This window comes from Pleurodeles waltl, chromosome 9, assembly GCF_031143425.1.
Source record: "Pleurodeles waltl isolate 20211129_DDA chromosome 9, aPleWal1.hap1.20221129, whole genome shotgun sequence".
Lineage (NCBI taxonomy): Eukaryota > Metazoa > Chordata > Amphibia > Caudata > Salamandridae > Pleurodeles > Pleurodeles waltl.
The window spans coordinates 1,180,951,423-1,180,968,738 of record NC_090448.1 but is presented as its reverse complement, the minus strand read 5'-3'; the positions used below and the strand labels follow the sequence as shown (position 1 = coordinate 1,180,968,738).

The 17,316-nt window shown below is 52.4% G+C and overlaps 1 protein-coding gene across 1 annotated transcript in view; it reads right to left on the bottom strand.

The window, feature by feature from the left end:
• The window catches only part of PSMA6 (proteasome 20S subunit alpha 6), a 74,207-nt gene extending 60,777 nt beyond the window's left edge, over window positions 1-13,430 (bottom strand). The window contains exons 1-2 of the mRNA XM_069209119.1: window positions 13,276-13,430; window positions 3,343-3,437 (exon numbers count right to left, since the gene is read on the bottom strand). Coding sequence (XP_069065220.1) covers window positions 3,343-3,437; window positions 13,276-13,351 — 171 coding nt within the window. The 5' untranslated portion in view covers window positions 13,352-13,430. The remainder of the gene's footprint in view (window positions 1-3,342; window positions 3,438-13,275) is intronic.
• Between the last annotated feature and the right edge of the window lie 3,886 nt (window positions 13,431-17,316).

Here is a 17,316-nt window from a genome sequence, read left to right as displayed (position 1 = left end):
TTCAAGCATTCCATCCATCATCTTATTGTGTTTGCTAAAAGAGAGGAATGCAAATACAATAAGGTGGGGCGAGGGGGAAGTAGGGGGCAGTCTCTCCAAATCTAGGGGAATTATGAGACATTGTGAGCCACGTACACCCGAAGTGCCTCCTATGTCTGCTGACGAAGGGTACAGTAAAAACACAGGGGAACGTCCGTGAACTTGACAAACTGGGCTTCTATTTCTTGAAACTGCAAACTGTAAATACACAGGAGGAAAAACCTAGCACAGACCAGAAAAAATTGAGCAAGACCCTGCAACACAACTTTTCCAAGTCACGCAGAGGACTCATAAAAACACTCCTTATTTGGTCTTCCAACAATGTTCCGGCTCTTGGTGTCTTTGAAGTATGGCTGCCAGTGACAGGAAAGGTCCCAAGTACGCTTTACAGCAAGCAAGGCCAAGGAGTCAAGGCTGGCGATGACCCTAAATCAACAGAAACGTTGGTGGTTGCGGCATCATCTATGCTCCAAGCGATCAAAAACTAACATCTGAGGTTCTGCACCGCATGTTACAGGGTGATGGACTGGCCCGCAGGGTGTGCGGTACTAGCCACAACATCTGGACAAATCCAACTCACACTGCAACACCATATGAAGTTAAAAGGGTATAAGCAATCAAGTCATCACTGCCAAGTGGGACACAACAGGCGAGGCTCAAAGCTACGAGGCCTTCCGTTTGGGTTACTCAGTAGTGGCAGCAGTACATCCTAGTGTGTGAGGGAGCCTTAAACAGCTTCTGACCTCAAAAGAGGCATGCAAGGTTGCTGTTACTGTCTGCCCTCAAAAGAAAAACGCACTGCTACTGTCTGCCCTCAAAAGAAAAATGCACTGCTACTGTCTGCCCTCAAAAGAAAAATGCACTGCTACTGTCTGCCCTCAAAAGAAAAATGCACTGCTACTGTCTGCCCTCAAGAAAAACGCACCGCTACTGTCTGCCCTCAAAAGAAAAACGCACCGCTACTGTCTGCCCTCAAAAGAAAAACGCACCGCTACTGTTACTGCCCGTCCTCAAGAGAGAGACAGTCACTGCTGCTGTTACGGCCTGTCCTCAAAAGCGACATGCACCCCTGTCGTTTCTGTCTGACCTCAAGAGAGGCATGCCCTGCTGCCGTTACTGTCTGACCTCAAAAGAGGCATGCCCTGCTACTGCATGCCCTCAAAAAGGAAAACGCACTGTTACTGTCTGCCCTCAAAAAGGAAAAAGCACCGCCGCCATTACTGCCCGGCCTCAAAAGAGGCATACACCGCTGCTGCTACTGCCTGGCCTCAAAAGAGGCAGACACCACTGCTGCTACTGCCAGTCCTCAAAAGAGGCAGACACCACTGCTGTTACGGCCTGTCCTCAAAAGAGGCATGCACCGCTGCTGTTACTGCCCGTCCTCAAAAGAGACATGCACCGCTGCTATTACTGCCCGTCCTCCAAAGAGAAATGCACAGCTGCTATTACTGCCCGTCCTCCAAAGAGACATGCACAGCTGCTATTACTGCCCGTCCTCCAAAGAGACATGCACAGCTGCTATTACTGCCCGTCCTCCAAAGAGACATGCACAGCTGCTATTACTGCCCGTCCTCCAAAGAGACATGCACAGCTGCTATTACTGCCCGTCCTCCAAAGAGACATGCACAGCTGCTATTACTGCCCGTCCTCCAAAGAGACATGCACAGCTGCTATTACTGCCTGTCCTCCAAAGAGACATGCACAGCTGCTATTACTGCCCGTCCTCCAAAGAGGCATGCACTGTTGCTCCTACTCCCGGTCCTCAAAAAAAGAGGCATGCACTGCTGCTGTTCTCGCCTGTCCTCAATAGAGGCATGCACTGCTGCTGTTACTGCCTGTCCTCAATAGACGCATGCACTGCTGATATTACTGCCTGTCCTCAAAAAAGAGGCATGCACTACTGCTGTTGCCGCATGTCCTCACACAAGACGTGCACTGCTGCGGTTATCGACGCCCTTGCTGCCTTTCCTCAGTCATACACTGCTGCCATTACGGATTGTCCTTCAGAAGACGCTTCAGCTGTTACTGCCTGTCCTCAAAGGAAGCATACACCGCTGCCGTTACTGCCCGTCCTCAAAAGAGGCATGCAGAGCTGCTAGTACTGCCTGTCTCAAAAGAGGCATGCACAGCTACTAGTACTGCCTGTCTCAAAAGAGGCATGCACAGCTACTAGTACTGCCTGTCCTAAAAAAAGAGGCATGCACTGCTGCTGTTACTGCCTGTCCTCAAAAAAGAGGCATGCACTGCTGCTGTTACTGCCTGTCCTCAAAAAAGAGGCATGCACTGCTGCTGTTACTGCCTGTCCTCAAAAAAGAGGCATGCACTGCTGCTGTTACTGCCTGTCCTCAAAAAAGAGGCATGCACTGCTGCTGTTACTGCCTGTCCTCAAAAAAAGAGGCATGCACTGCTGCTGTTACTGCCTGTCCTCTACTGCTGTTACTGGCTGTCCTCAAAAAAAGAGGCACGCACTGCTGCTGTAACAAAAGAGGCATGGCCTGCTGCTGCTACTGCCTTGCCTCAAAAGAAGCATGTAACTGCTACTGTTACTTCTAGTGGTGAATCAGTTTGTCAAGTGCATGGTTGATGCTTTCGCTGGTATGCGAAAGTGGAATTTGAGCTCCCTCTGTCCATATTCTAATCAAATGATGCAGAAAAGGATTATCTCTGTGATAACAGGGGGTTATGCAACAATAGATTTCAGAGGCCTATGTTAAAAACTAGACCGCCTCTGCAATTGCCCCCTCACAAATTTCAACCCGTCACAAATTCTGGAATTTGTACAGAGAAACAGATACATGCAGAAAAGTGTGCATGAAGCAATTCTTTCTGCATACAATTCATCGCTCCCCTGGGTACGCAGGCTAATCAGAGGCACTGCCTGCACCAGGTAAACACTTCAAGTTTCACAAAACTTTGAAGGAGTGTCTGAACATTCACCGTGTTAGGAAGGATTGCACTTTGCCTGCCTTGTTGTACTACTCTGTTAGTGTGCACTATTGCCGTCTCTGTGATCAAGTCCGAATGTTTCATGCCTATGTTGTACCCATCTTTGTGATGGGCACAGGAGAGAGGTGTGCTGTGGTTTGCTTGACCTAGTGTTGCCTGCGATGTACCTGATCGCCATTCACCAATATGCTAGACAGAGGCTGCCACTGCCAGGGATGTACTAACTCATCGGAAAAGCTTGCTAAAAGCTCAAATTACTGTCCCTGCTTGCTGCAAGGAAAATGTCAATTCCGCTGATTTAACAAATAAAATAAATAAAAGGGCTTCAGAACAAACCGCCCTGCAGCTATAACTCACCGGCACCTTCTTCTGTGTGACTAGCACCGCACAGTCCTTGCCCCGCACAGCCACCGACGTCAGGCCCCCCTGGTTAATAGCCTTGAAAGCATATTCTGCAAAGAAAGAAGATCAGTCAGTGAGAGCACACAACACAAGGGTTAGCTATCATTGAACATTACTCTGCAGGTAGGGTGGTCCCTGAGGGAAGGAATGCAGCCCTTTAGGATTTGAGTAAGGGACTGTCTCTCCCTAGGGAGCCCACTGGTGCTACCATAAGATGTATGAGAGGCCACTGGAGCTTGTGAACAGGAAGAGCCATGAGTGCCATTGGCGCTTTGCCTATAAACAGATCCTGACGATGCGCCCTGGCTCTTAGTCTTGTGTTTATGTCTTCAGATTACAGAAAATCAAAGCCATTAGCACATTTTATTGGCACCAATAAGAATTATTATTTGCTGTGATGGGCATTAAATCTAAAAAGGGTTTCAATACCTGTTATAAATACACCTGCCTTCTAGGAAGAATACATTCTATTCTGTTTAAGAAAGAAAGAAAACAATCCTAATTAAAATATTACAGCAGCATATGCGGCACAGGTAACAGCATGTCTTATTTTTTTTAATTAATGTGTTTATTTGAGCGCCACGCCCTTGCACTAAAATAACCACTGCAAAAACTTGCAAAGACCAGATCAGTGCTTTCTACAAGTCTGGCTTCACAGCACAGTTGCACCAGGTAATATCTGAGAATCACCAGGATTGGGACTTTGGCTCCACCCACACACTGTTAAGTAGGAGTACATGTTTTGATTGGGAAGAAGGTGTATGCTTTCACAAAAAAGTGCTTGCCCTCGACAGAGCAGTGGTCATTTTGTTTATTTATCCTGCTGCCCGAGCCTCAACTTTCAGGGGCACACACACATGCCATTGTAACGCTATTAAACTGTCTTAGATAACTTGGATGCGGGCAGTAACTAACCTACAGAGATTTTTAGAACTGGCTTGTCAATGCAACTGTCACCTGACCATATGTGATCTATAAAAAAGGAGCTTTCAGAGTCCTACAGAGAGGGGAGCTTAGGCTCCACCCATATGTTGGTACCGCTAAGTACAGGATTTTATTATTGTGCTGAACTGTTGTGCTTCCACTAAAAACACTGCATGTATTGCACCTTTTGATTGTGGCAAAGTTTGTAGACAAGACAATGATCATGGCTATAGGTCTGTTCTTTTTATTATGAAATGTTACAATGAAGGCACTAGGGAGTTTGACTATGATGACTTGTTAGGCTGTGGTTGGTTTGGATGGGGGGGGGGTATAGTTTTGCAAGCTGTATTTTTCTACATATTTGTTATTTTATAAGTGTGTGCATGATGGTTGCCAATTTATGTGCACTTCAATAGGCCGAGTTTAATCGATTCATTGGGAAAAGCATGTCAGATTTCACAGATTTGAGCTGTTATGGTGCATTATGTCAGGGCCAGCAGGCCCAACCTACTTACTGCAAAAAGCATGAGTTAAAGACAATAGGCTTTAAGGCTGGATTGTTAGTACAGTGTACTAAAGCTTATACCAGGTACTTTGTTATACTGAATTTCACAGATGACTGTACTAGGCAAGGGCTTTGGTGTTAGTGAGCTACCCGGACAAACTGTGGGGACAGAAGATATGCACCACAGTAATCATCCTCGGTGGGCTCCCAGAGATACTATTTTGCTTTGCCAGCTGTAATTTTGCATATCATTGTTCTTTAATGACAGTATTGTAGTGATTGTGAAAAGCATATGCTACAATTAGCAGGCATTTATGGTGCATGGTTATTACTCTGAATTAAAGCTTACCGATAGGTTTTTTATGTTACATAAAATCTTATAGACTACCTTAGAAGGCAAGAGTTTTGGCTTCTGTTACCCCCTCTGACAAACCATGAGTGTAAGAAATGTCCACGGTAAGAATTGTTAAATTATTTCAGGAGAGATACTGTTTTGCTTTTCTAACTGTAATTCAGTATATATTTGCAATGTTAGAACTGTATGTCTGATTGTTACCCAGCGCGCAAGCTTATGCTCAGGACAGTAGGCCTCAGTTAGTAATGGTGAAAAGCCAATGATAACAGATGTAGGTTTGATTAGTGTGCCAGGATATGTTACGTCCGATGCCAGAGGCATGACCTGTTTATTATGAAAGGGCAGTATGCCCTGCTTATTTCTTGTGAAAGGCATATGTTAAAGCCAGTTGGCCTCTGACATTGGATTGTTATCACATTATGTTACATGGCATAGAAAGGTATGTGGTTACATGTATTCCGACAAACTTCTAGAATAACAAAGAGATTACGGTTGGAATGCTGAACATTGTAAAACATTCAGTCATGGTATTGGCTTTAATCCATTTTTTTGCTCATCACACCACCCTAGTTTGGACCCAGCCATGCGCAAATCAGCCTTGCACCTGCTCCACATGGAAAAAATATGCCCAGGCGTGGGTCCTGTGGTCACTGTGCAACTGGATTCAAGCTAGCCAGGCCGATGAGGGGTGATACCCCAAAACTGGTCCTGGGATGCTTGTTTCCGCTCTAGGGAGGACTTGGCCGGTCAGGCTGGACTGTCCCCCTGATGAATGGACGTATAAGAGCAAAAATGAGCGACAGTCTCACACCTCAGTGACCCGAACGAATCTTTCATTCATTCATAAGAGACCTATTGGCATTGCCAATACTGGTTTGTTTTGGGTTATGTGAGCTTGTAGCCAGTTCTGAATGCACCTACACGTGGCACTTGGAAGCACAAAACTACACACTGAAGTGACAAACTAGCGGAATCCTAGGAACAGGTGCCTGAAGGCCTGACTAAAAGGTGGCATAAAAAACCGAGGTGATCGTCTGTCAGGGGCAAGACGGTCATTCTAAGGCTTGCCCTTTGAAGTGTTCGCATTGTACTGTCTCAATTTTCCGTATGAAACCTTAGTTTTCCAGACGGTCCAACTGTGAGGTGAGAAAATTAATCTAAGTGGCCAAGACTGCTGGTACCTCGCAAAAGAGGCAGTGGTGGAAAGACCCAAGGCATTTGCCCCAGTAGGCTTTGTAGGCAAACTCCAAAACATTCAACTATCTCTTCTGCAACGGGTAACCAAAACGCCGGATCAGTTGTGATTTTAACCAGGTGATTGGCTTTCAGTAGCCGGACATTACCAGAAATTACATAATGTACCAGGCTTCAGACACTAATTGTGTGGTGATGTACTGCAAGTACTTTTTATTCAGACTGGCTTTGAGGAGTGCGTGACTAAACACTGAATAAAGCTGAAGGCCTTCAAGGTGGAACTTATTTTGAAATAAAAGGGCCCCTCCCGCCTCTATCTGGATGTGAAACAATTATCTACTTGCTTGATAAGAGGACAAATCAAGAAAAAGAAAGGACATTGAGCCGGTTATCAGAAAGGGACCTTACTCATTCATAGCAATAGCTTTTAACAATCTATACAAAGGATTTGTTCATTACATTAGTAAAATCTGGCAAGTTGTTAGTTGTTGGCACTTTAGTGAGAAGTACAATCGATATGTATAGCACACTTCAGCCACATTTGCACATAAACATTATTTCACTAACTTCATTAAGTACTCTAAAACGCAGGTGTGAAAAGCAGGAAAGATAACTAGCAGCTTGAAGACCTCGCTGGGACAATACAGGATTTGAAGCAAAATAGAATGTCAAACGCATGAAAGTATGGCAACAGCCTTGCTACCCCCCTGGGCGAGTCGGTGAATCAAAAACCTGTTTTCCAATAAGGACTTTGTGATCCCGCAAATAATAACTTGTAGTCCAAAAGACATTTTACTTTGCGGGAGCAGGAGAAATGTTAGTCTGCAGTTTTAGGACCCCACAGGTGGAATTTGCTGCCCTTGGCCTTGTAAGGGAACTGCAGCCACCTAGAGCATGCACACTGTAATTCCATGATTCTGCTCCATACACGTAACCTTTTAATTTTAATCTCTTCGACTGTCATTATGGTGAACCCTGCTTAGAAATCCACCTTCATACTAAGGCGGCGTAAACCAGTTTATTCCACACGAGGAAAGGAAAAGACTGTTTCGTACCCCTGGTCGTGGGTAAGGTAGTTACATCACCGTTTAGTCTTTACTTCCCTTCTAGCTCATCCACTTGGTTGAGAATGCCCCAGTATGACTGAATATAGTGATGTGTCCCTGTCTAGTCCTCTAAACTGACAACACCTTTTAGTGCTGATGCTGTCAATAGGAATTCGACCCACCGGACTGATCTATGACTGTCAATGTTGCAACTTTGGGACCCTATGGTCTCCCCACTCCAAGACTCACCCTTTACAAAGAGCCAGCACTAACGAGGCTCAGACGGGGTTGAGGAGATACCCCATGTGCACCTCGTGTGTGGGGGGGTGGGGGGGGGGGATACCCACTGTACACCTCCAGTTTGGGGGGGGGGGGGGGGTATCTCACTCTTTTCACACATCATTCCCTTGTTTCAAAGATCAGGTCCTGGGTTAGAAAGCACTAAGTATGCTCAGACAGGGTTGAGGTGCCCCATGTGCACCTCCTGTGTGTGTGTGTTGGGGGGGCTCCATGTGCACCTCCTGTGTGTGTGTGTGTTGGAGGGGGGGGTCCATGTGCACCTCCTGTGTGTGTGTGTGTTGGAGGGGGTCCATGTGCACCTCCTGTGTGTGTGTGTTGGAGGGGGTCCATGTGCACCTCCTGTGTGTGTGTGTTGGAGGGGGTCCATGTGCACCTCCTGTGTGTGTGTGTGTGTTGGAGGGGGTCCATGTGCACCTCCTGTGTGTGTGTGTGTTGGAGGGGGTCCATGTGCACCTCCTGTGTGTGTGTGTGTTGGAGGGGGTCCATGTGCACCTCCAGTGTGTGTGTGTGTTGGAGGGGGTCCATGTGCACCTCCTGTGTGTGTGTGTGTTGGGGGAGGTCCATGTGCACCTCCTGTGTGTGTGTGTGTGTTGGGGGAGGTCCATGTGCACCTCCTGTGTGTGTGTGTTGGGGGAGGTCCATGTGCACCTCCTGTGTGTGTGTGTTGGGGGAGGTCCATGTGCACCTCCTGTGTGTGTGTGTTGGGGGAGGTCCATGTGCACCTCCTGTGTGTGTGTGTTGGGGGAGGTCCATGTGCACCTCCTGTGTGTGTGTGTTGGGGGAGGTCCATGTGCACCTCCTGTGTGTGTGTGTTGGGGGGCTCCATGTGCACCTCCTGTGTGTGTGTGTTGGGGGGCTCCATGTGCACCTCCTGTGTGTGTGTTGGGGGGCTCCATGTGCACCTCCTGTGTGTGTGTGTTGGGGGGCTCCATGTGCACCTCCTGTGTGTGTGTGTGTTGGAGGGGGTCCATGTGCACCTCCTGTGTGTGTGTGTGTGTTGGAGGGGGTCCATGTGCACCTCCTGTGTGTGTGTGTGTTGGAGGAGGTCCATGTGCACCTCCTGTGTGTGTGTTGGGGGGCTCCATGTGCACCTCCTGTGTGTGTGTTGGGGGGCTCCATGTGCACCTCCTGTGTGTGTGTTGGGGGGCTCCATGTGCACCTCCTGTGTGTGTGTTGGAGGGGGCTCCATGTGCACCTCCTGTGTGTGTGTTGGAGGGGGCTCCATGTGCACCTCCTGTGTGTGTGTTGGAGGGGGTCCATGTGCACCTCCTGTGTGTGTGTTGGAGGGGGTCCATGTGCACCTCCTGTGTGTGTGTTGGAGGGGGTCCATGTGCACCTCCTGTGTGTGTGTGTTGGAGGGGGTCCATGTGCACCTCCTGTGTGTGTGTGTGTTGGAGGGGGTCCATGTGCACCTCCTGTGTGTGTGTGTGTTGGAGGGGGTCCATGTGCACCTCCTGTGTGTGTGTTGGGGGGGGTCCATGTGCACCTCCTGTGTGTGTGTTGGGGGGGGTCCATGTGCACCTCCTGTGTGTGTGTTGGGGGGGGTCCATGTGCACCTCCTGTGTGTGTGTTGGGGGGGGGGGTCCATGTGCACCTCCTGTGTGTGTGTTGGGGGGAGGGGGTCCATGTGCACCTCCTGTGTGTGTGTTGGAGGGGGTCCATGTGCACCTCCTGTGTGTGTGTTGGAGGGGGTCCATGTGCACCTCCTGTGTGTGTGTTGGAGGGGGTCCATGTGCACCTCCTGTGTGTGTGTTGGAGGGGGTCCATGTGCACCTCCTGTGTGTGTGTTGGAGGGGGTCCATGTGCACCTCCTGTGTGTGTGTTGGAGGGGGTCCATGTGCACCTCCTGTGTGTGTGTTGGAGGGGGTCCATGTGCACCTCCTGTGTGTGTGTTGGAGGGGCTCCATGTGCACCTCCTGTGTGTGTGTTGGAGGAGCTCCATGTGCACCTCCTGTGTGTGTGTTGGAGGGGGCTCCATGTGCACCTCCTGTGTGTGTGTTGGAGGGGGCTCCATGTGCACCTCCTGTGTGTGTGTTGGAGGGGGTCCATGTGCACCTCCTGTGTGTGTGTTGGAGGGGGTCCATGTGCACCTCCTGTGTGTGTGTTGGAGGAGGTCCATGTGAACCTCCTGTGTGTGTGTTGGAGGAGGTCCATGTGCACCTCCTGTGTGTGTGTTGGGGGGCTCCATGTGCACCTCCTGTGTGTGCGTTGGAGGAGGTCCATGTGCACCTCCTGTGTGTGTGTTGGGGGGCTCCATGTGCACCTCCTGTGTGTGTGTTGGGGGGCTCCATGTGCACCTCCTGTGTGTGTGTTGGAGGGGGCTCCATGTGCACCTCCTGTGTGTGTGTTGGAGGGGGCTCCATGTGCACCTCCTGTGTGTGTGTTGGAGGGGGTCCATGTGCACCTCCTGTGTGTGTGTTGGAGGGGGTCCATGTGCACCTCCTGTGTGTGTGTTGGAGGGGGTCCATGTGCACCTCCTGTGTGTGTGTTGGAGGGGGTCCATGTGCACCTCCTGTGTGTGTGTTGGAGGGGGTCCATGTGCACCTCCTGTGTGTGTGTTGGAGGGGGTCCATGTGCACCTCCTGTGTGTGTGTTGGAGGGGGTCCATGTGCACCTCCTGTGTGTGTGTTGGAGGGGGTCCATGTGCACCTCCTGTGTGTGTGATTGGGGGGGGGGGGTCCATGTGCACCTCCTGTGTGTGTGTGTTGGAGGGGGTCCATGTGCACCTCCTGTGTGTGTGTGTTGGAGGGGGTCCATGTGCACCTCCTGTGTGTGTGTGTTGGAGGGGGTCCATGTGCACCTCCTGTGTGTGTGTTGGAGGGGGTCCATGTGCACCTCCTGTGTGTGTGTTGGAGGGGGTCCATGTGCACCTCCTGTGTGTGTGTTGGAGGGGGTCCATGTGCACCTCCTGTGTGTGTGTTGGAGGGGGTCCATGTGCACCTCCTGTGTGTGTGTTGGAGGGGGTCCATGTGCACCTCCTGTGTGTGTGTTGGAGGGGGTCCATGTGCACCTCCTGTGTGTGTGTTGGAGGGGGTCCATGTGCACCTCCTGTGTGTGTGTTGGAGGGGGTCCATGTGCACCTCCTGTGTGTGTGTTGGAGGGGGTCCATGTGCACCTCCTGTGTGTGTGTTGGGGGGCTCCATGTGCACCTCCTGTGTGTGTGTTGGGGGGCTCCATGTGCACCTCCTGTGTGTGTGTTGGGGGGCTCCATGTGCACCTCCTGTGTGTGTGTTGGAGCGGGTCCATGTGCACCTCCTGTGTGTGTGTTGGAGCGGGTCCATGTGCACCTCCTGTGTGTGTGTTGGAGGGGGTCCGTGTGCACCTCCTGTGTGTGTGTTGGAGGGGGTCCGTGTGCACCTCCTGTGTGTGTGTTGGAGGGGGTCCGTGTGCACCTCCTGTGTGTGTGTTGGAGGGGGTCCGTGTGCACGTCCTGTGTGTGTGTTGGAGGGGGTCCATGTGCACCTCCTGTGTGTGTGTTGGGGGGCTCCATGTGCACCTCCTGTGTGTGTGTTGGAGCGGGTCCATGTGCACCTCCTGTGTGTGTGTTGGAGCGGGTCCATGTGCACCTCCTGTGTGTGTGTTGGAGCGGGTCCGTGTGCACCTCCTGTGTGTGTGTTGGAGGGGGTCCGTGTGCACCTCCTGTGTGTGTGTTGGAGGGGGTCCGTGTGCACCTCCTGTGTGTGTGTTGGAGGGGGTCCGTGTGCACGTCCTGTGTGTGTGTTGGAGGGGGTCCGTGTGCACGTCCTGTGTGTGTGTTGGAGGGGGTCCATGTGCACCTCCTGTGTGTGTGTTGGAGGGGGTCCATGTGCACCTCCTGTGTGTGTGATTGGGGGGGGGGGTCCATGTGCACCTCCTGTGTGTGTGATTGGGGGGGGGGTCCATGTGCACCTCCTGTGTGTGTGTTGGAGGGGGTCCATGTGCACCTCCTGTGTGTGTGTTGGAGGGGGTCCATGTGCACCTCCTGTGTGTGTGTTGGAGGGGGTCCATGTGCACCTCCTGTGTGTGTGTTGGAGGGGGTCCATGTGCACCTCCTGTGTGTGTGTTGGAGGGGGTCCATGTGCACCTCCTGTGTGTGTGTTGGAGGGGGTCCATGTGCACCTCCTGTGTGTGTTGGAGGGGGTCCATGTGCACCTCCTGTGTGTGTTGGAGGGGGTCCATGTGCACCTCCTGTGTGTGTGTTGGGGGGGTCCATGTGCACCTCCTGTGTGTGTGTTGGGGGGGGTCCATGTGCACCTCCTGTGTGTGTGTTGGGGGGGGTCCATGTGCACCTCCTGTGTGTGTGTTGGGGGGGGTCCATGTGCACCTCCTGTGTGTGTGTTGGGGGGGGTCCATGTGCACCTCCTGTGTGTGTGTTGGAGGGGGTCCATGTGCACCTCCTGTGTGTGTTGGAGGGGGTCCATGTGCACCTCCTGTGTGTGTGTTGGGGGGCTCCATGTGCACCTCCTGTGTGTGTGTTGGAGGGGGTCCATGTGCACCTCCTGTGTGTGTGTTGGAGGGGGTCCATGTGCACCTCCTGTGTGTGTGTGTGTTGGAGGGGGTCCATGTGCACCTCCTGTGTGTGTGTGTGTTGGAGGGGGTCCATGTGCACCTCCTGTGTGTGTGTTGGGGGGGGTCCATGTGCACCTCCTGTGTGTGTGTTGGGGGGGGTCCATGTGCACCTCCTGTGTGTGTGTTGGGGGGCTCCATGTGCACCTCCTGTGTGTGTGTTGGAGGGGGTCCATGTGCACCTCCTGTGTGTGTGTTGGAGGGGGTCCATGTGCACCTCCTGTGTGTGTGTGTGTTGGAGGGGGTCCATGTGCACCTCCTGTGTGTGTGTGTGTTGGAGGGGGTCCATGTGCACCTCCTGTGTGTGTGTTGGGGGGGGTCCATGTGCACCTCCTGTGTGTGTGTTGGGGGGGGTCCATGTGCACCTCCTGTGTGTGTGTTGGGGGGGGTCCATGTGCACCTCCTGTGTGTGTGTTGGGGGGGGTCCATGTGCACCTCCTGTGTGTGTGTTGGGGGGGGGGGTCCATGTGCACCTCCTGTGTGTGTGTTGGGGGGGGTCCATGTGCACCTCCTGTGTGTGTGTTGGAGGGGGTCCATGTGCACCTCCTGTGTGTGTGTTGGAGGGGGTCCATGTGCACCTCCTGTGTGTGTGTTGGGGGGCTCCATGTGCACCTCCTGTGTGTGTGTTGGAGGGGGTCCATGTGCACCTCCTGTGTGTGTGTGTGTTGGAGGGGGTCCATGTGCACCTCCTGTGTGTGTGTGTGTTGGAGGGGGTCCATGTGCACCTCCTGTGTGTGTTGGAGGGGGTCCATGTGCACCTCCTGTGTGTGTGTTGGGGGGGCTCCATGTGCACCTACTGGGGGAGGGTGGGGGCGCGGTGCCCCATGTGCACCCCCTGGACGGGAGGCGGTGGGGTACCCCATGTGCACCCCTCGTGACCCCCCGCCCCGCACAGTCTCCCCCGGACCCGCCCCCTTCGCAGAGCCGGTGCCCCGGGCTGCTGGTACTGACAGACCCCCAGGCACAACACTGGCCCCGCTCTGCTCACCCCCTCTCCCCGTGCGCTCCCCCGCACTCACCCACTTGGTAGAGCCGGCCCTCGGGGCTGAAGATGGTGATGTGCCGGTCAAAGCCGGCGCTGGAGCCGCGGGACATGATGCAGCGATTACAGGAACAGGAGCCGAACCAGAAGACAGCAGGAAGCACCACAAAGCACTTCCGGGGCGGAGGCGAGCCGGCGACACAGAGGAAGGACCAGCGCGGGCGCCGCGGCCATCTTGGAGAGACTTGGAGGGCGCCTGGACCATCGGGCTCTGCCTGAGCGGCGCATCGCGACTTGGCATGTGAGCGGGAAAATCATGAAATATGCCATGAAGAGAATGACTGGTGCAGGACAGTAAAAGCAAGGCAATACTGAAGATATGATTACAGCGGGTCATTGAGTGATTCTACCGCGGTGCAGGCGTCCTTCAGGCAATGAGTCATCCCAACCAGCACAGGTTTAATTTTCAGTAATATGTAAAATACCATTCCGTTCCATCGCCTCGGAAGAACAAGCTCAATGGAGGCAATTTCAAGATGGCGGCGTGTGCCGGATGCGAAACTCGCGGTCCCCACCGGCCGGCTCTCCAAGATGGCGGCCGCCCCCCTGCACGCTCTGTTTACAACGGGCGGGAGCTGCAGAGCGCAGATGGAGAGGGGATGCTTGTGATGTCACGAGTAGGTGGCCATCTTGGATCAGGAAGGGAAAAATTGCTGAATCCTCCTGAGTCAGCACAACTGAGAAATTTCCTAGCTCTCATTAAGGAAAGTTTAAATTCTATTAAGGAAACGGAAGCGAGGATTATGCAGTCCTTTCTTCACTTTTATGAAGTACTGCAAGTTCAACGTACAAACAAAAAACATCACAAAAACTTCCACTCCCATGAGCCCAGCAACGTCGCCATGGAAACCAAAAACCAATCATCAAAGTATCCGAATGTCCATATAAATGTCCATCGGTTTCAGTCCTTCCTCTTTTTCACTGTTGGAAGTTAAGTTAAAGCGGCCTCAATCCGTTTTTGAATCGCCTCCTAAAATATAAGGCACATGTCAATGCTCTGGCTTCCAATCAGATGAGACTACGCAAAGCAACATTGCATCCACATACACCATAAACCAGTGTTTACAATTAAACTATCGGCATGAGAAATCAATAGTAGCCAACAGAGTCGCCTCCATAACAACAGATCAAATCGGTACCATAAAAATGGGGAGAAAACATATAGGTGGTCATTACAACCCTGGCGGACGGTGTTAAAGATGCGGTAATACCGCAAACAGGCAGACGGACAAAAAAAGGGAATTATGACCCTGGCGGAAACCGCCAACAAAGCCACTTTAACACATCGCCCGCCACAGCGGTACAGACAAGCAGTGCGGCGGTCACCGCCAACAGACAGGCGGGAGACAATGTACCACCCACAGTATCACAACAGGCCAATCCGCCACCTTTTCCGAGGTGGATTCACCGTGGATAAAAACACGGCAGAAACAGCTTTTGCTATGGGAAAACGCTCACCTGAACATATCCCATGAGGAACGACGACTCCATGGACCCCAAACTCCATATACTACCTGCCCTTGTCTTTCTGCTCCTTCACGACCAACAGCGATGTAGGCGCAGAAGATACCGGTGAGTACAGCACCTACGACACAGGGGAGGCAAAAGTTAGGGGGACACCCACCAAACACCCCCACCCCCATCCTCGCATATTACAACATAAACACCAATGCAGTCACAAACATCACATTAACAACCCACAATTCCCCCGGAAGAATGCAAAGACAATGCGAATTTCGGTCAAACTTTGTAATGTGCCAATATACATGTCATACAAAAATAAACAAATATATGTATATTAAAATCACTCTTATTTACATATATACAATCCGAGAAGTAGTGCAGATATGTACACAACAATGTCCGTGCACAAACAGTCCAAAAATGCATGGACGAGGCCCACAAGAGATACCTGACCAAAATCGGAGAGAACACTGCCGGGGCATCAGATAGAAACACTACAGGCACCTCAGGGGGAAGGGAAGGGGGGGCACCTCAGCCACATAAACGCAAAGCCAGATCCACGACGGGGCTCCATGCCCATTGATGTATCCTGGGGAGTGCAAAGCCACAGTCTCTCAAGTCTATACAGTGGGTGGGTTGCCCACTGTTACATCCTGGGGAGTGCAAAACCACAGTCTCTCAAGTCTCCCAAGTGGGTGGGTTGCCCACTGTTACATCCTGGGGAGTGCAAAGCCACAGTCTCTCAAGTCTCCCAAGTGGGTGGGTTGCCCACTGTTCAATCCTGGGGAGTGCAAAGCCACAGTCTCACAAGTCTCTACAGTGGGTGGGTTGCCCACTGTTCAATCCTGGGGAGTGCAAAGCCATAGTCTCTCAAGTTGATGCAGGTCCATACTGATACTGGGGGGTGACTGGTGCCCAGACTGGATGAGTCTCCCCGTGAATGGTAGTGTCCTGTCACTGTCCCAGCTGCACATGGGATAAGGATGCCTGATGTGGTGGGCCATTCATTCCTACCTGGTGCATTGCCCTCTTCAGCAGTGCTATGACATGGCGGTTCTGATACGGACATTGGTGTGTGGCATGACGATTTCCACACTGGACATTGGTGTGTGGCATGACGTTCCATCATTGCCCAGCTGGGCTGTGGCATCCTGGCCCCGCCTGGGCTGTGACTCTGGCGGTTGTCTCTGGACCAGTGACGATACTTGAGCCCTCCTGGGCTCCGACTCTGGCGGTGGTCTCTGGACCAGTGACGACGGTGCTGGCGGTTGTGTCTGGACCGCCGGAAATGATGGCGCACTTCTCCGCCGTGACACTCACAACAGGCTGGGCAGACTTCCTCTGGACCTTCCCCACCTTTTTTGGAGTTACAGCTGACTCACCAATCGCCTTCGATCCCATTTCACTTGTTGTCCCACCAGGAGTCTTGCCACGGTCCCGTCGTCCACTCTCCAATTTCAGAGCCCTTACAGGGGGTGGGCTGCCTGTGCCTTGGCTCCGGGTCCTATTGCCTGCCCTGGTGGACGGTGCACTCCAAAAACCTTGAACAGGCACCACTGGTAATGGAGGCTTTTTGGCTGAGGCGCTACGACGGGACTGATGAACTGGAGGGGGGGGGGGGGCAAAAAGGTCAATTTGACAGAGGGACAGTTTCTGACGAACACTGGGATGGGTAGCTGGAGGGGGTCTGTGAGTGGAGGAAGAGGAGGTGGTTGTAGGAGGTGTCACTTTAGCTGTTTTGGGTGCAGGTGCAGGTACTGGAGGCTGTCGTGAGGTGGATGGATGTTGGGTGAGTGATTGCCGGCGTTTGGGTACTTTGGGAGGGGGCGTCACAGACACACTGGGAGAGGACACAGGGGACGTGTAAATGGCAGTGGAGGTGGTGAGTGCAGGTGAGCGGCGTGTGGTGCTGGGTGTCCTGGTGCGAGTCCTAGTGTCTGTAGATGTGGTGCATGCAGGTGTGTGTGTAGACCAGACTGGGAGGGAGGACGGAGAAGAGGAGGAGGGGGACACAGTGGAGACAGTGGATGTTGCAGTGTCTGTATGGGTGTGATGCTTGTGTGAGTGCTTGTGGTGTGTGTGGTGCCTATGTTTGCTTGAGCTACTTGGGTGTGTTGACTTGTCTGCATGCTGGTCTGTAGGTGTGCTTGGGATGGGCTGGGATACAGGGCATTGGGTCTGGGTGGAGGAAGTTGGAGGGGGGAGGCTGGACACAGGGACAATTGCTGCCATCAGTGCTGAGGCCAGAGATTGCAGGGTTCGCTGAAGGGCAGCCTGACCAGAATGAATGCCCTCCAGGAAAGCATTACCGTGTTGCAACTCCCTTTCTACACCCTGGATGGCATTCACAATGGTAGACTGCCCAACAGTGAGTGACCTGAGGAGGTCAATGGCCTCCTCACTGAGGACAGCAGGGGTGACTGGGGCAGGGCCTGAGGTGCCAGAGGCGAAGGTGATGCCCACCCTCCTGGGTGAGCGGGCACGGGGCGAACAGTGAGGGGCTGCTGGGAGGGCGGTGCTGGGAGGGGGGTGGCGGCTGTACCTGTAGAAGTGG